General features: G+C 41.8%; 1 protein-coding gene across 1 annotated transcript; it reads right to left on the bottom strand.

The window, feature by feature from the left end:
- Nucleotides 1-33: 33 nt before the first annotated feature.
- Nucleotides 34-15,509, bottom strand: LOC132773665 (acidic mammalian chitinase-like). Its single transcript, XM_060773042.2, has 12 exons — nt 15,427-15,509; nt 14,825-14,854; nt 11,289-11,318; nt 9,804-10,005; nt 8,612-8,668; nt 7,124-7,289; nt 5,959-6,083; nt 4,037-4,160; nt 3,267-3,449; nt 2,199-2,315; nt 1,594-1,729; nt 34-317 (listed from the first exon to the last, which is right to left on the bottom strand). The coding sequence occupies exons 2-11, from the start codon at nt 14,844-14,846 to the stop codon at nt 1,595-1,597; spliced, it is 1,161 nt and encodes a 386-aa protein (XP_060629025.2). The 5' UTR covers nt 14,847-14,854; nt 15,427-15,509; the 3' UTR covers nt 34-317; nt 1,594.
- Nucleotides 15,510-19,063: the final 3,554 nt, after the last annotated feature.

Here is a 19,063-nt window from a genome sequence, read left to right as displayed (position 1 = left end):
TATAATTTTCAGAATGAAATAGACATAAAGCCATTACTTTTCAAGTTTTATAGAGATGAATCACAAGATTGACAATCGGGCTAGGAGGTGAAAGGATGAAATCAAATCATGTAGCTAACTCAAGCAGGAGAATGCCATATGTAGTCTTCTCTCCTATCCATTTCCTTGCTAGCTACAGGTAATGCATGGTGTGACAGAGATGAATTTGTGTGATTTGTCTTGCTGAAAATGCATGCAAAATGCCAAGATGCAAAATGCTTGATATCAGGTCACAATGTACCACATTCCTCAGATTGCTTGCCGGGATTTGTCATGAACTGTAAGTAGAGAACAAGCATAGATGGAGTACAGGTTAAATATGTGATGGTTTGGCCTTCATGTCAATAGATTACATACAGCAGGCAATGGGGTGGAGGACTACTAAACAATCATTTAACCCAAGAAAGAGTCCTCTGACATCTTAAAGATTAGCTAATTTATTTTGAGTTATGTTGTTATGGATTACTAGTCACTCCAATGAAATAACATGGCAACTACTTTAGCCTTGCATTACACTTCATCAAACGATAGGGGCAATCTAAATAGTACAATTTATCTCATTCATCCATGAATACTCCACCCAGCATACTTATAAAAAATATTAAGTTATGGATTTGGGGATATTGTATAGGTAAAAGGATAGGATTTCATCTTTTGTCTCCTCTGCAGTTCGTATCCAATTCTTCTTATACCTGTGCTTTTTCCCATTATTCCTGGGAGACTAATCCCTAAGATTAAAATACATTTTCTTCCTCTTTTTGTCTTTTAATCCAAACAGATTAAAAAACAAAAAGGGCTTCGATTATGTTCCCATCCTTTCTGATTTGATTTTGGAGTTCCATTCACATTTTATGTATTGCAATATATTTTATGTCAGCTCCTAGTACAGGCAAAGACTTTTGATACCAAATACTTTTGAAATACCCCAAGTTGGTTTCTTTCAACCCAGTATAACATTGAAAAGAACCAAAATTAAACTGGGGACTTTTCAGTCAGCTTGGATGCACAATTTCTTACATTTATATTCCATCTTCCAATAAGCTCCCTCCCCCTCCCCCCACCATGTCAAGAGTGTCTTGAGAAACTGCAAGTTGCTTCTGGTGTAAGAGAATTGGCTGTCTGCAAGGACATTGCCCAGGGGACACTGATGTTTTACCATCCTGTGGGAGACTTTTCTCATGTCTCCACAGGAGAAGCTGGAGCTGTCAGATGGGAGCTCAACCCACGCTTCCCAGATTCAAACCAACGACCTTTCGGTCAGCAGTCCTGCTGGCACAAGGGTTTAATCCATTGCGCCACCAGGGGCTCCAATAAGCTGAATCCTTGGCTCTCTTCATCCTTGCTGTCTCCTGGTAATAGCTCAATTGGGTAAGTCAGCCAAGAGAGCAAGGAAGGCCAGGCCAGAGTCAACATGAACTCATTTTGCAAAATTTTGTTCCATGTTCCTAACTACTGCAGGAGATTAAACTGCAATGCAGTTGAGTCTTTTACTAGATATTGGATTGATGACTTGGTATTACACATGACTTATCTACAATATTAATTTGTTAATACCTCAGTTTCCAAGGGCACCCTTTAGTTTTTTAACAAGGACATAGGCTCCTTGACCACACATTTTGCCTGAGAAATCATCCATGCCAAGAGTCCAAACCATTGCACCTCCATAACGTTCCCGTTTCAGGAATTCGGCCTGCACGGAGAATTTAAAAAGAAAAAGCTTTAAATTGCCAATAGTTTAATGTATAGGTTCCTATATAGCATGCCTTTTATTTAAGGGATGGAGTTGTTTGTTTTGTTTCTTCTACTAAGCAACACTCTCACAATAACTAAAGTTTACACTGAGGAATAAAATGCAAAGGAATAGAGCAACTATACAGTGCTTCAGTAATACATTTTTCTATGTATTTATATTGCACTCCTCCCCAGTAATGTCAATAAGATCCTCTGTGACTAATAACTCCCACCAACCCTTAGCAATATACCCATTCCTTTCTTCTAAGACTTAGAATTTAAGTGATCTTGATACTCTCAGAATATTAAATTAGTCACATTTAGACACATGTAATTCAGTTCTCATTGATCCCAGTGAGTCTGCTCTCAGTATGTCTTAAGACTGAGCCCAACCCAAAAACCATATGATGAAAATGGCAAGAACATACTTTTAACTGGAAACTCTTTTCATCATCATATCCAACCCATTCTCCATTTTTGAAAGCATAAGGGACTTTCTGTTCTTCAATCCATCCTTTGGTAGCTCCTTGTAAAAATGTGCACACCTGTTAAAATGATAGAGATTTTGTAAAAGAGAACAGAAAAGGGAGAATAAAGCAAGACACATTCAATTCCAAGTTTCTTCACTAGAATCAATGACTACTTGGTGGACTGCAGCCTTAGACACAGGGCATGTCCAGACAAGACTATCTGTGAAATTGTTGTACTTCAGACACAGAATTTACTGAGGGGTGGAGGGTCCAAATTGTCTTCAAGCTTATAAATCTATTGTGTTTTCTCACTGCCCTGGAGACTAGTACACAGAACAATGGCTTCAAACTACAGGAAAGGAGATTCCACCTGAACATTAGGAAGAGCTTCCTAATTGTGAGAGCTGTTCAGCAGTGGAACTCTCTGCCCTGCAGGGTGGTGGAGGCTCCTTCTCTGGAGGCTTTTGAACAGAGGCTGGATGGTCATCTGTCGGGGGTGCTTTGAATGCAATTTTCCTGCTTCTTGGCAGGGGGTTGGACTGGTCGGCCCATGGGGTCTCTTCCAACTCCCTGATTCTATGATTCTATGACCGTTCAATTTTTTTTTAATCATCACAAAAATCCATCAAAATTGGAAATAGAGAATATACATTGCATTTTAATTGGTGGGACTAATAACCTTCCTCTTGGGAAAATACCATGCAGATTTTTTTTTAAAAAAAAAGAATAAAATTGCCAGGGTATTCTGATAGATTGTGATATAAGTGAATAGCCTAAACTAAAGCATGTTTACTCAGAAATCCCACTGAGTTCAAAAATACTTCTGACATCATAGTGCTCAGAATGACAACTGTGTAATCTGATCCCAGATTATAATTTGGTTGAGTGAAAATTATTTATCCCATTCATGGAATATGAATCGTATTCTCCTCCAGTCCACAGCTACATATTATCTTTTACTAGCACTTTGACTTTAGGTTTTTTCCCCACTAAATATTGGTCATACATTACCATGGAAATGTTTACCTCATAATATGCCAAGGTGCCAGCTTCTTTGGTGTAGGCTCCAGGAGAACCTCCACCAGCGGCTGGAGCACCAACTCCAGTACCTGAGCCAGACAGTCTGAAAGATCGGCCATAGGTTGCAAATCCCATCAAGAGTTTCTCAGGAGGGGCTCCATTATCCTTCCAGTATTTCATGGCATATTCCTGAAGCACAGGAAAAAAACCAGGAGTTTTTATAATGCATCTTTCTTCTATGAGTGTAAGTGTGTTAAACTTTAAGCACCCTAGACAAGGAGCAAGAGAGAGCAGAGAAGGATCAGGCATCCTTTTCTGATTGGGAGGCAAATATTGGATCTTAATGTTGTCTCTCACAATTCTTTGGCCTTGTGGATGAGGAACAGCAGATTGGTAGATGTTTCTGTTAAAAAGTCCTGGTGGGGAGAGAGTAGAGCAGTCCCTCTTTTTTTTTCTTTCACAGGTAAGATAGGAAACCTTTGGTCTTCCACAGACCTATCCCTCACAGTTCCCATCAGCCTCATGATAAGTGAGGCTGATGGGAACTGTGACAAAAACATCTTGGAGGAGACGTCATAGTTTCCCTAACCCTAACTACCCAGACTGCTTTCAGTATTAATATTATGCAATACTGATTCATTACTGTCTTCAATACATGTGTTTTGTGTCCTTCCTATGGTTGGACATAATCTAGTTCACATTGCATCCTGTAGAAAAGTTAACACTATAATTTACATAATGACTTTATGATCTGAGTTTTTGTTGTCTGTTCTTACGCAGTTGTAGAAAGGAACTGGATCATAGCTCTGCAGGCCCTTATGGAGAGGGCTGTTGTGTCCTGTTGTAGATGCCCAACTTCCATGGAAATCATAGGTCATAATGTTGATAAAATCAAGGCTCCTAAATGGAAAAACAGTGAATGAGATGAGCAAGGAACAACTGTTTCTAACTATACTATGGTGCTAATCTGGCAGCCATGTTGTTGTTGGTAATCTAAAGAATTACATTGGTTCATAAACACACGTGTTCTCTAAAAGGCTACAGAAGTGAGATTCATTTTCAGTGGGAATTTCTGCTCTGCTCTGCTGTATCCTAGAACTTAGTTTAAATGGAATTATCTAACCAAGCCTTTCGGTGCAATAGAAGCATAATGGTAAATAAACACTATTATAAAGCTAAAAGTCTGGGAGAAACTACCAAAATGAAGTATCAAATCCCCATTGGATTCCCTTTCAAAATTAACAAAATAGTTTGAGATCTTCAAGCTACTTAAATACAGAGTTGCTTTGCAGACCAAACACAGCATCATCCCATCTTGAAGCATCTTTTGAACTGTCAGCTCTTATACAGGATTGAATCTTGCTTAGTTGAGGGGGATTTTTTTTATAAGATCTCTGCAAAATTTGCAAATTTCTTCATAAACTGGGCATTTTTTAAAAAAACTAGGGTTTTTATGTTTAAGAGAAAAAAGAAAAAAAGGAAAAGTGGAAAATATATTAACAGTGGCCCACATGGGGGATCTGTGTGGGAGGTTTGGCCCAATTCTATTCTTGGTGAGGTTCAGAATGCTCTGTGATTGTAGGTGAACTATAAATCCCAGCAACTACAACTCCCAAATGTCAAGAGTCTATTTTCCCCAAACTCCATCTGTGTTCACATTTGGGCATATTGAGTGCTTGTACCAAGTTTGGTCCAGATCCATCATTGTTTGAGTCCACAGTGCTCTCTGGATGTAGGTGAACTACAACTCCCATACTCAAGGTCAATGCCCACCAAACCCTTCCAATATTTTCTGTTGGTCATGGGAGTTCTGTGTGCCAAGTTCTGTGTTCAATTCCATCGTTGGTGGAGTTCAGAATGCTCTTTGATTATAGGTGAACTATAAATCCCAGTAACTGCAACTCCCAAATGACAAAATCATAATTTTTGAGTGATGGTCACTTCTTGTGTTGTGAGACATTTTGTTGCCAAATTTGGTGTGATTTCGTTCATTGGTTCTTTTGTTTTTAAGGTACTCATTATGCACAGAGCATTTTTATATATATAGATGGCTTCCCATAGCTGTGAGGGACTTCCTAGACTTCTCATGGATACATTAAACTGCAAACAATAGCAAACTCTATTATTTTCAATGGAGGAACCAAGAAGTGTCTATAGCTTGAACAGAAGGACATGAGTGAAAGTGAGGATAAGTGAAATTGTGTACATTGGTTCTGTGAATACAAATATTCTATGGCACAAAATTCAATGGGAGAAAAATTGCTTGAAACTGGCATGTAATTTATAATACACATTCATATGTAGATAAAGTGGTAAGATCGGCCAAGTATTGAATGATGGATGTTAATTATTTGTTTTTCCAACCAAATTATTGAAGTATAATATCTTTTGTACAGCAAAAATGTAGAGGTTTCAAAGAATTTAACCATCATTTGTCAGGACTTAAAACTCTGAGGTTGTCAGTGTGACTTGCTAAAGTTCACCCATCTTGGGAAAAAGGTGGGCTATAATAACAAGAGGAAATACAAATACACAAATGTTTGAATGGGGCTAAGGAAGAAATGAACATTCTGGTAACAGACATCTGCACCTTACAAAAGTCCTGCATTAGCAAGTATCAGTTAAAATCACTGAATCACAGAGAGCTTGTATTCTGCAGAGAAATCGATGGGGCACAAGCAGAAATCATGTAACTTACTGCCCCAGGGCTGCAACTTCATATCCAGCATCCATGGTGCTTTTGCTGGCTGATACTGCTGCAGAAAGGAGCAGCCGTGGGTGACCTGTTCTTTGCCCCTCTTCTTTAAAAGCCGCTACCAAGTCCTTCAATGGTAAAGAATAGAAATAGTCAGTGTTGCATTCATCTACAGTTAAGAGGAGAAGATGCCAAAGAAGATGAGACTCCTGCAGCGTTGTCAGTGAATAAAAAAGGACATCCCAATACGGCTGATTTTGTCACGCAATCAACACCTCCTGAAATCCCTGCATCTGCAGGTATAAAGGAAAGCTTTGCCCAACCAACCTATCAACAGTTGTGTAAAAAGACACATGTGAAAGGGAAGCTGATGTTTTTAGACTGGAAATTTGTATCCCAAAATAAAAGAATGACAAACACATACCCAGAGTTAGTTGCATATATATATTTGAAATTTAGCTGAATGGAGGATCATGACATTTAGTATAGATATAGCGTAATTATTGCTGCTAACATTTGATTTCTTTTTCTCTTTCTTATAACATTTTCCCGAGAAAGAATATACATGTCGACTTTGGGGACATATTCAGTAGAATTATAGGTTTCAAGAGATGGATGTAACCCTATTGCCGTTGGTTTTGAGTACATAGAGGACTGCCATATTAATGTCCAGTGTTTGCAAAATATAAAGGGCTGGGATGTCAATGCTATCCTTCATCTTAAAGTAAAAGCTTATCTTGCTATATGGAGGCCTCATCTTTAAATGTATGCTGTTCTCCATTCTTAAAGTCTGTCTGTTTCTGAATACATTGCAAGGATATATCCAGAATCTGGGATCAGACCTAAGTTGGGGATTGTACTAACTCTGCACAGGGCCCAGGAGGATAAAATGGCTATCTCAGGTAGCAGAATGTGGGTGTCATGCAAGGACAGCAAGGACTTGCTTATTATTGTTGTATTTTTCTTGTCAAGAAGACAGAGAGATGTGTTTTTGAACATTTTGTGCCTGAGAGGTCAAAATGAACATTAGTGGGGAGAACAGAGGTGCCCTTTGCTGCCAGAAGAACATTAGCTGATTCTGTTGCGATAAAAATACATTGTTGTTTGGGGGAAAAAACCATTTTCAACACCTGCGACTAAAGCTTTAATGCAAAGTGTCATTTCTGACCTGAGTCAAGAGGGTGAAATGATGCTTGTCTGCTGGAGGGCTACCTTTGGAACTTGGATATTCCCAATCAAGATCAAGACCATCAAAACCATGCTTGCGAAGAAAGCTTATTGTTGTTTTGGCGAATGCCTGACGATTTGCCTGAGATGACACCATGGTGGTGAACCTGGAAAAAATACATTAGTGAGGGGACAAAGACCTGAGATTTTATGTTTAAAATCATCACACAATTTACTCTTTAGTTTACAGATAATCAGGAAAAAGCTGATCTGGAAATCTCTGAAATTGTGGAATGATGTGAATTTGCACCCCAAATGTTTGCTTATTAAGAACTGTCTTCTTTCTGGTTCATTTGATTGTTCTGATGGGGGGTGCGGGTGGAACGTGAAATGAGATGGATGCAATGGGGATGGGAAGACTTATAATTGCTTTCAGTATCTTTCCAATTATGGCAAGTCCAATAATTTTATAAGGATCCCTTTGAGAAGGAATCCTCAGGTGTAGTTTGTCATTTCCTTCCTCTACAGTGATTCTCAACCTGTGGGCCCCCAGGTGTTTTGGCCTACAACTCCCAGAAATCCCAGCTAATTTACCAGCTGTTATGATTTCTGGGAGTTGAAGGACAAAACATCTGGGAAGCCACAGGTTGAGAAACAGTGTTCTATAATAATGAGTACAGCACCTGGTATTTGTTGATGGTCTCCCATCCAAGTAAGAACCTGAACTGACCCTACATAACTTACACAATCAGAGCCTCCCTCACAGACCATCTCATTCTGGGTCCATTCTGCTGTCAAAACAACCCCCCAAAAGGTATATCTGTAAAGTTTTTGGAGGGTTTAAACAGACCTCTAAGGCAAGTAACACAAATGACACAAAAGTGCCTTTTGACCGCTGTCCTTTGGCCATTTCAGATCAGGATCAATCTTAGCTGAGGCATTGTCCCATGTTGTTGTCAGGGGCAGGGCAATATAAGGCAGCCACTTACCTACTCCATTCATTTGCCAAGGCACAAAGTGACCCCAACATGAGAAGTCAATATCAAACTACATAAAGCAGTCAGTTCTGGTTTTTAAAGTGATGCCTAGTTGACATAGCATGAACTTTCTTCTCTATATTTGGCAATTTAGCTTGCTTAGTTGTTGATCATGGAAACATAAGACATGAACAGAGGTTTCATTTGCATATGTAATTTCTCAGACATAAAGCTCTGAAGAAATCATATTGCAAAAGATAACCTCTCATAAAGTTTGGCACTTAATATTGGCATGCGGAGCAAGAAATTCCATAGGTGTCTCTCCTGATTTTTCACAAGTGAAGAAACAGTAACCAACCACCAAATATGAGCCCTTGACACTCCAATGTTGCAGGCAATGTTACTCTCCTCGTTCATCCTAATGGCAGAGCCAGGCCTCGTTAGCATCATTTTGTAACTGAGAAATATAGCCCTTACACAGAGTATTTCTATAGAATAGATAAATTTCTCACTTCTGATTGTCAAATGTTCCACCCCCAACAGCCAACAATGTGAGCAGCTTATTGTTCCTACAAAATAAGAAAAGGAAAAAGTGAGTTAATACTTAAATATGCATGGACCTTGAAAAACTGATGAAATTATTCTATCCCTTAGGAAAAAAGATTCCTCCCACCCACACCCCATGACCACTTTCTCTTTGAATAAAGTTAGCAGCCACCTGGAATACTGTGTCCAATTCTGGGCACCACAGTTCAAAAAAGATATTGACAAGCCGGAAGGTGTCCGGAGGAGGGTAACTAAAATGATCAAAGGACTGGAGACCATGCCCTATGAGGAGCATCTTAAAGAACTGGGTATGTTTAGCTTGCAGAAGAGAAGGTTGAGAGGAGACATGATAGCCATGTATAAATATGTGAAAGAGTGTCATAAGGAAGAGGGAGCAGACTTGTTTTTTGCTGCCTTTGAAACTAGGACTAGGAGCAATGAGTTCAAATTACAGGAAGGGAGATTCCACCTGAACATTGGGAAGAACTTCTTGACTGGAAGAGCTGTTCAACAGTGAAACTCTCTGACTCAGAGTGTTCTGGAAGCTCCTACCTTGGAAACTTTTAAACAGAGGCTGTGAGGGATATTTTGATTGTGCTTTTCCTGCATGGCAGGGGGTTGGACTAGATGGCCCATGTGATCTCTTCCAACTCTATTGTTCTATGATTCTACCAGAATCAAGCAGCCTTTGGGAAATACTCAAGTAGTACAAAATTAGTCCAGAATCATGAACATTCAGAAACTAAAAGGTATCTCCCTCTTCTTACAATTATTTTTTTCTACACTGTGCAAGGAATCAGAACTGTATTTGACCCCATAGGCTACAATATTTTTTTTCTTTGCTGGAAACCCATGAAAGATAGTAGTGGTCCAGGGACTATCACCGTATTATAAGACAGCTCTGAGCATCTCCACGATCTATCATAGCTGTGGTGGCTAGGAATGCTGGTGAGGCATGATCCAACACATCTGGAGAGCTATTTGGGGAACAGCTGTCTTAAAGCATTGATGAACTCTATTTATGAAGGTTATACAGATGTTTCACTGCTGTCACCTACACGTGTTAGCTAGGTAAACATTTTTAGGGGAGAAGAGACAAACACACAGAAGACCACAAAAGAATGGCATTTTCTGTTCCTTTTATGTATTGTTACTTGCCTTTGCTTTAAGGCATTGAGCTGTTTGTAGAGTGTTTCGTCATTCCATTCTCTAGTGGTGATTTCATTGTTGTTCATCCCAGCAAAGGCAAAGATCACATGGGTGCACAGGAATGGGTCTATATTTTCTGGTGTGAACTTGGCTGGTTCTGCCCTGTACTGATCCCAGTTGGTGACATAACACACAAGGAGGTAGGCAGAACCTGGAAAGAGAAAGCAGAGGTGAGGATGGGAAAGGACAAGGCCAGCTCATCATTAGATTTATTGCCTTTCAAGGCAGAAATTCCACATCCAGACAAAATAAAGGGTTCAGAGCCAGCAAACAGTGCTGCCATTTTCAGAGAATTGGGAAAATATGTGATATAAAGAACATAAAACACTTCGGACAAAACCTCCAAAAGGCTACGTTTTATTTTACAAATACATGATGAAAACTATTTTATTCTTGTTGTATTTGGTGATACCAAATGAAAGAGTCTTTGTAATGTTAAAAAATGAATCTTTTAAGTAGCTACTATATCATTGCAAATACATTTCCCCCCCAAAAGGGCATATGTAATTCTTTAGCTACAATCTAGAAAAATCAAGATATCTGGAAAAAATGTGGACCTTGCGAAAGCCAATGCAAGTTGGCCATCTGTGCATTCATTCCATATGTTCAGAGCAGTTTTTGTATATACTTCTATGACACAATGCCTCATAAAAGTACCTATTCAACAGCCTTCAACCCTTTCCATTTTTCTATTTTGATTCTTACTGCTGCTTAAAGTCCCTGTTTAGGACTCTTAACTGGCAAAATTCCTCCAGGAAACATGACCATAAAATAAAACTTTTTCTAAAACTGATTATTCCCAGCACTTTTCGCTGGCTGTTATGGGAAAAGATGTCAATTGACAATTAAGAATGGCAGACTCTTCTTGAGGAAGGGATGCATTTGGCCATGAGTGAGCTGTGGAAACGCTTCTTATATCTGGGCTGCTGTGAGTTATCTGGGCTGTATGGCCATGTTCCAGAAACTTCTTATATCTCCTGCCTTCTCTAGCAGTAACTCATTTGAAAACAGAAGTGACTTGTAGTTTCTCAAGTCAATCCTGGCACGACAAAAAAAAATTGAAAACAATGGAGTTAAACTTGTCTGGCAGCAGAGTTGTGCCATGCCAGAGAGCCAGAGTGGCATACCGGTTTGAGTGTTGGATTAGGATATGGGCAAGAATTCAGAGATGGAAAGGTTCAGATCTCTGCTTAGCTATGGAAATTAACTGGGTGGTTTTGGGCAAGTTATATCTTTTCAGACTCAGAAGAAGAGAATGAAACATCTTCTGAATAAATCTTGCCAAGAAACCACATTTTAGAGTTGCCATAAGTCAAAGCTGTGCCTTCAGTTTTACTCGGGTCAGAATGGACATAAGTTTTGCCTGGACTTCACCAAAAACCAAGCTATGAACTGAGTCGACTGTTCTAGGCTTGACAAAAGAAATGTTCATACCAAACTGCAGATTCAGCAAAATGGTGAGCCCTGGAAAGCAAATAAAAAGACATATTCAATAAAGGAAACAGATTTCAAGCATTTTGTGTCTGATGCAAAACACTGAGAGAAGACACACACTTTAATTGACTAACTATCTATATATATAAATCTGTTAGGTTGGTTATACCGGACAGGTAAACTCTAAACCCCCCCAACGAAACTGCACCAAAATTGCCATGGCCCTAGGACAACCCACTCGGTACAAACTAATCCACTCACAATTACAAACAACACAACAACACACTCACAAAGTGGCAAAACAACTGAGCATGCGCACTGCCGCAAAGACCCCAGCGCGCGCGCACACATGGCCGAACGGCCGAACGGCACTTCCCTCCCTCCCTCGCCCAGCACGAACACGTCGCCGCCACAAACACACACACACGCATCGCAACTTCCTCCCACCCCTTCCGGCCCTGAAACACTCCTTCCCTCCTCCAACGCAGCTCTGGTAAAACACGCCCCCTCCCTTCCCCGCAACACAACCAAACGCCGGTAACAACCCCTCCCCCCGCTAACTCACCACACCTCCCTTCCCCGCAACACAAAAACACACACGCCGCTAACGCACACCTCCTCCCTTCCCCGCAACACAACCAAACGCCGGTAACAAACCCCCCTGCCTTCTACACAAACACACACGCCGCTAACTCACCACCCCTCCCTTCCCTGCAACACACAAACACACACGCCCCTAACACACACCCCCTCCCTTCCCCGCAACACAACCAAACGGCGGTAACAAGCCCCCCTGCCTTCCCTGCAACACACAAACACACACGCCGCTAACACACACACCATCCCTTCCCCGCAACACAACCAAACGCCGGTAACAAACCCCCCTGCCTTCCACACAATCACACATGCAGCTAACTCACCACCCCTGCCTTCCCTGCAACACACAAACACACACGCCGCTAACGCACACCCCCTCCCTTCTCCGCAACACAACCAAACGCCGGTAACAAACCCCCCTGCCTTCCACACAATCACACATGCTGCTAACTCACCACCCCTGCCTTCCCTGCAACACACAAACACACACGCCGCTAACGCACACCCCCTCCCTTCTCCGCAACACAACCAAACGCCGGTAACAAACCCCCCTGCCTTCCACACAAACACACACGCCGCTAACTCACCACCCCTCCCTTCTCCTTCTTACCTCCTCCTTCTTCTTCCCCAATCTCACCTCCTCCCCCTCCTTCTTCCTCCCCTCCCCTCTAGGCGAGGGAGGTTCTGTGCAGGGCCTAGCCTTGCATGAAGCCTCTCTTGCCTAGATCGCGATCCGGCCAGAGGGAGGGACGACGGAAGAACAGCAAAAGAGGCGAGTGCTGGGAAGGGAAGGGAAGGGAAGGGAAGGGAAGGGAAAGGCGGGGGGGGGGAAAGGAAGGGGAGGCTCCACAACACAACACAACATCTCACAACAGAAGGAGTGACCATCACTCAAACAATTATGATTTTGTCATTTGCGAGATGTAGTTCCTGGGATTTACAGTTCACCTACAATCAAAGAGCATTCTGGACTCCACCAATGATGGAAATGAACCAAACTTGGCACACAGAACTCCCATGACCAACAGAAAGCACTGGAAAAGATTGGAGAGCATTGACCTTGAGTTTGGGAGTTGTAGTTCACCTACATCCAGACAGCACTGTGGACTCAAACAATGATGGATCCGGACCAAACTTAGCATAAGCATTCAATACGCCCAAATATGAACACAGATGAAGTTTGGGGAAAATAGACCTTGACATTTGGGAGTTGTAGTCACTGGAATTCACAGTTCACCAACACTCAAAGAGCATCGTGAACCCCACCAATGACAGAATTAGGGCAAACATGCCACACTGAACCCCTATGGCCAAGCATAAAGAAGGGGGAGGAAGGAGGGATGCCAGAGACAGAAAGAGAGAGGGAAAGAGGGGAAAGGAAGGAGTGTGAGAGAGAGAGAAAGAGGGAAAGAGAGAGAGAAAGAGGGGAAAGGAAGGAGTGTGAGAGAGAGAGAAAGAGGGAAAGAGAGAGAGAAAGAGGGGAAAGGAAGGAGTGTGAGAGAGAGAAAGAGGGAAAGAGAGAGAGAAAGAGGGGAAAGGAAGGAGTGTGAGAGAGAGAAAGAGGGAAAGAGAGAGAAAGAGGGGAAAGGAAGGAGTGTGAGAGAGAAAGAGGGAAAGAGAGAGAGAAAGAGGGGAAAGGAAGGAGTGAGAGAGAGAGAAAGAGGGAAAGAGAGAGAAAGAGGGGAAAGGAAGGAGTGAGAGAGAGAGAAAGAGGGAGAGAGAGAGAGAAAGAGGAGAAAGGAAGGAGTGTGAGAGAGAAAAAGGGGGAAAGAGAGAAATAGGGGAAAGGAAGGAGTGTGTGAGAGAGAGAGAGGGAAAGAGAGCGAGGGAAGGAAGGAAGAGAGGCCAGGCAGAGAATTCAAAACTCTTACTAAAGGCCACAGCAACGCGTGGCAGGGCACAGCTAGTGATGCTATAAAAGAACTTGTGAGTCATGGGGGAGCAATTGAATGCTTTCTAGCACCAGCTTCCATCTAAACTTGGAAGCTAGGCAGGATCACCCTTGGTTACAAATACCAAGTGCTACAGGCTATATTTTAGGGGAAGGACCTGGCAAAACCACCCTTTGCCTATGAAACCCTATGAAATTCATTGGAGTGTCATAAATTCATGGGGGTGTCAGGAGACTTTCAGGCACAAACACACAACTACGGTGATGGCATTATTTCATTAAAGCAGTAGTTCTCAACCTGTGGGTCCCCAGATGTTTTGTCCTTCAACTCCCAGGGCAGAGAATTCCACTGCTGAACAGCTCTCACAGTCAGGAAGTTCTTCCTAGTGTTCAGATGGAATCTCCTTTCTTGTAGTTTGAAGCCATTGTTCTGCATCCTAGTCTCCAGGGCAGCAGAAAACAAGCTTGCTCCCTCCTCCCTATGACTTCCTCTCACGTATTTATACATGGCTATCATGTATCCTCTCAGCCATCTCTTCTTCAGGCTAAACATGCCCAGCTCTTTAAACCACTCCTCATAGGGCTTGTTCTCCAAACCCTTGATCATTTTAGTTGCCCTCTTCTGGACACATTCCAGCTTGTCAATATCTCTCTTCATTTGTGGTGCCCAGAATTGGACACAATATTCCAGGTGTGGTCTAACCAAGGCAGAATAGAGGGGTAGCATGACTTCCTTGTATCTCAGTGGTTCTCAACCTGGGGTCCCCAGATGTTTTTGGCCTTCAACTCCCAGAAATCCTAACAGCTGGTAAACTGGCTGGGATTTCTGGGAATTGTAGGCCAGAAACATCTGGGGACCCTAGGTTGAGAATCACTGCTTGTATCTAGACACTATACTCCTATTGATGCAGGCCAAAATCCCATTGGCTTTTTTTGCCGCCGCGTCACATTGTCGGTTCATGTTTAACTTGTTGTCCACGAGGACCCCAAGATTTTTTTTCACACGTACTGCTCTCGAGCAATGGGAAAAATAATTCAAGTTACTCACCTGTCCACAGTATCATCCTCATATTGACACCTAGACAGAAGGGGGAGGGGTGAATGAGAAAACATATAAGTGGATGCAAATCTTATGCAAATTTCCTAAATGCCCTACACTCTCACAAATGATAGAGGAATTGTGCTAATATTCTTTAGTTCCCCTTGCTGCATAGAAACATTTTTCACCTGTATAAAGTGCAAAACTTTGGTGAATTCAGAGGATGATTCTCAAATAGTGACTCATATATGTGAACATATCTACATGAGTCTGCAGGGATCTTTTTCTAAGTATTGGTTCATTCAAATTTTGGTTTTATACCAATGTACAAAAGAAATGCCTCTTTATGAGTCCCACCTTATGTGTGTGCGTATCTCCCTTCACATTGTTTGCATGATGAACCCTGAATGCCTTACTCTAGCATCTCTAGAATTAATACTTCCATCCATTCTCATTCAAAGCAACAGATGCTACATCTAACTACATTCTCCATGATCTGAATCTTCTCCTCAGAGCCACTCCCTTCACCCATTCAGAATTAGATTCAAGAAAGTAAATAAAGCTATTTTGCCCTGGGTCTTAATGTTACCACAGGCCTGCCAAAATCTTACAGTTCAAACAGCACAGCTCTCTCTGAAGTGTTGTTCCTCTGTCACATGAGCCAGAATGCCTTCGTCCATCCCGACCTCGGTATAAATTGTGTTTCCAGACAGTCCACGCCCTGCATTTTCCTCTTTCAGGAAGGAGCTGTCAATATTCTGAAGCAATGCCTCTGGCAAAGAAAAAAGTCAAGACAGATGACATGGGATTAACCTCATTAGAAAAAACCTGTCAGCAGATATGTTGATATACTAATTTTGGCATGTCAGGACGAGCCCAGACGCTGAGATCTCAGGGCACAAACCTGAAAACTAAGTATGACCCTTTGCCACATCAGATGACAACAAAACCCCTTCCCTTCAGTCTAGAAGAGACCATCTCACACCTCCACACAAAGAGAAAGAGATTTGTCAATTTTCTCACAATTTAAGTATAATAAACTAAGCTTCAGAGGTTTGCACCCATAGGCATGGCATTGTTCTGTGTGGTCACACTATTCAAATATATTCAAGCATTATCTTATCTAACGGTCTTCAACTGTCAAGGGTAATTCTTAACTTTAATCTTCAGTAAAGTAGAAATCATACATGTTGTGAAAACTTTAATAAATACAGTTTGTCCTGCAATCATTCAGGAAAGCCACACATAAGGAAACTGCCTTTTGTGTGGATTTTATAGACATAAGATATCCTTCCTCTTTGCTTCTGCTAACCCTCTGTTTATCTTTTAAACCTCCAAAATACAGATGGCATTCACTGCAGCAACCAGCCTTTCCAATCTGATCTATGAATGAAGCCTTTTCTAGGCCTCAACTAACATAGATTTTCCCCTCATAAATCAAGGATTTTTTCCATATTTATTTACTAAAAAAAGCAAATTGAACAGTTTCAAACCTAATTTATTACAGGAAGAAGTGTGTACCCCAAGATCTAAAATGTGCCTATTTTGAAGGATGACGCTGTGCAGAAATTGTTGCACATGCCAACTTCCAAATGTGTCTCTCTGTATTTATGTTATCTGAGCTGTTTTCAAGTATAAAGTCCCAAATCCTACACTGTATATGTGGCAAAATGACAATCACACCTAGTTCACATTTTTACCGGTCCACACACTGTCTTGCCAGAGAAAGAAAATATGCCATGCAGATGATCAGTAAAAAAGTTTACTCTTTGTAATGCAGAGCAACATATATACCATCACAAGAACAGTTGCACTAACGCACACAATGTCCTTTGAGATCTTCTTCCAGCAGCTCATGAAGCAAGAACTCAAACTGTCTCTCTGCTAGCTCATGCACAGCTAAAGCCCAAAAATGTAACTGTGGTAAAACTCTCAGGCTCAGCTAGTATCCTGAGCATACCCCAACCAATCAGCTTCGTGCTTTGAGTTTTCAATTAACAAACTCACCAACTGATTTATTTACATGCCCTAACAGTATAGGCAGGTGTAATGCAGTTCCCTATATGTCCCACCTCCAGAAAGCAGCTTCCAAGCATCAGAACATTCTCTTTCTGGCCAAATAGGGAAAATAGGATGGAGTTAGGCACCCAAGCAATACCCAGTGTTCATTTACACTGCATAATTAATACTGTTTAATGTCACTTGAATTGCCATGCCTCCATGCTAAGGAATCCTTGGAGTTTTAGTTTGATGAAGCATAGAAGGCTAAAGATCTTGTAAAACTTCAGCTCCCGTAATTCCATAGGCAAATTGAGGCATGGCAGTTCAAGTAGTGTCAAATTACATTACTTCGACTGTGTGAATGCACCCTAAGACTGTACATATTCCAATCACTTTCCCATTTGTTCCAGGCTACAATGATTTTTGTTAATGGGTTAATGTAAACAATGCCTTTTAAAGGAAGGGCTGCAACACTGCAAGCATCTGCCACTTATTATGCATTTCAGCAACAACTGTGGCAGCTAGTTTAGTTGTAAAACAGATTCCATATGGATCCCTATGGCAATTAGTGCTCAAAAAGTCACATGGGTGATGAATTAATCATATCATATGTATCTGCAAATTCAAACCTGAATCAAGATGACCTTTCAGGTTTCTAGCTTCCTAACGTGAATGGTGGCAGGTAGAACAAGTTCTTTCCCCATCTTCATTCCAGGAAAACACAAAAGGTCCTATTGTATTCAAGGCTGGATTCTTGATCTTTGGGAACTGATGTGCATAAGATATTCATTTATGACTGTGTTGTGAAACACCAAAGGAAGAGGTATTTCCAAATCCGTTATTCCTAGACTGGAGATTATTTCCACATCATTGAAAACTATTTCAGTAAACATGTTATACAATAACCGAAATGATCTCCTACGCACTGTGAAAGAGGATGGTTTTGCTGTCAAGCATGGGGATTTGCATACTCATCGGTTGAAATTCCAGTTTAGAAAAGGATAAAATGCCACGTAATTGGGGTGTTTGGGGGTTTTTTGCCAGAGAGCTAAACTAAACAGTGTATTAAATACATGTGGCCCAGTGGTTTGAGTGCTGACCTCTTCACACGGCCCTCTCAGGCCATGCCACTTCACCAGCAGTCACCAGTGAAAGGGAAGGCATGTGGCACGCCCTCCTTCCTTCCCCCATAATATGGTGGAGATGGAAGAAGGTACATTAGCACCGTGTCCCTGTCCCCATCAGATGGGGAAAAGGTAGACAGTGCACATTGCCCCACCACCCTTTTCCCCATCATATGGAGAAAAGAGGAGGAAAGTGCAGGTAGCTCAATTGGTAGGAATGTGGGTGGGGCCTGCTGTGCGTCATCTGATGGCGCTCAGTAGGCCCCGTCCAAGTGGCAAAGCAGGGTTATTTTGCCCTGTGTGAAGAGGTTGGCTCTGGCAGGAGACCAGGGTCCGTGTCCCTGCTCAGCCATAAAAGCCACAGTCTCATCCTAAAAGGAAGACAATGACAAATCTCCTTTGAATAAACCTTACCAAGAAAACCGCTGTTGTAGTGTTACTGTAAATCAGAGTCAATCTGAAAGATTTCTGATTGGCCACGGTGGTCCACCCTCTAGTTACATCCCGAATAGACTACTGCAACGCTCTCTGTGTGGGGCTGCATTTGAAAACTTCTCAGAAGCTTCAATTAGTCCAACGATCGGCAGCCAAGTTGTTAACTGGAGCAGCGTACAGGGAGCGCACTACTCCTTTGTTGCACCAGCTCCACTGGCTGCCGATTAGCTTCCGGGCACAATTCAAACTGCTGGTTTTAACCTTTAAAGACCTGAACAGTTCTGGCCCAGATTACTTGTCCAAACGTATCTCCTGCTATGAACAATCACGAAGCTTAAGATCGTCAGGAGAGGCCCTGCTCTCGATCCCACCACTATTGCAAACGCGGTTGGTGGGGACGAGAGACAGGGCCTTCTCGGCAGTGGCCCCCTGTCTGTGGAACTTCCTCCCTAAGGACATCAGGTTGGCCACCTCCCTCCTGTCCTTTAGAAGACAACTGAAGACTTGGCTCTGGGGCCAGGCGTTTGACTAGATGATAGTGACAATAGGAAAAGGAACTTTGGGTTTGAGATATTGGATTCCCCGGCTTGATTTTTGGTTTTACTGGCATGCTAATATTATTGTTAAATGAATTTATTGGTTAATTTGTACAATATTTTAAAATGTTTTACTGTTTTACTGTTTTTAA

The sequence above is a fragment of the Anolis sagrei genome, chromosome 4 (genome assembly GCF_037176765.1).
Source record: "Anolis sagrei isolate rAnoSag1 chromosome 4, rAnoSag1.mat, whole genome shotgun sequence".
In the NCBI taxonomy this organism is placed as follows: domain Eukaryota; kingdom Metazoa; phylum Chordata; class Lepidosauria; order Squamata; family Dactyloidae; genus Anolis; species Anolis sagrei.
The sequence above is the reverse complement of the archived record's forward strand: the minus strand, read 5'-3'. Positions and strand labels throughout refer to the sequence as shown.

Excerpts from the sequence above, each read along its gene's own strand:
- LOC132773665 (XM_060773042.2), bottom strand. The coding sequence starts at position 14,846 with ATGAGGATGATACTGTGGACAG. Across the intron at positions 11,319-14,824 it reads GAGGATGATACTGTGGACAG|GGCTCACCATTTTGCTGAAT; the intron begins GTGAGTAACTTG and ends TTTGCTTTCCAG. Across the intron at positions 6,084-7,123 it reads ATTTCACCCTCTTGACTCAG|GACTTGGTAGCGGCTTTTAA; the intron begins GTCAGAAATGAC and ends TTACCATTGAAG.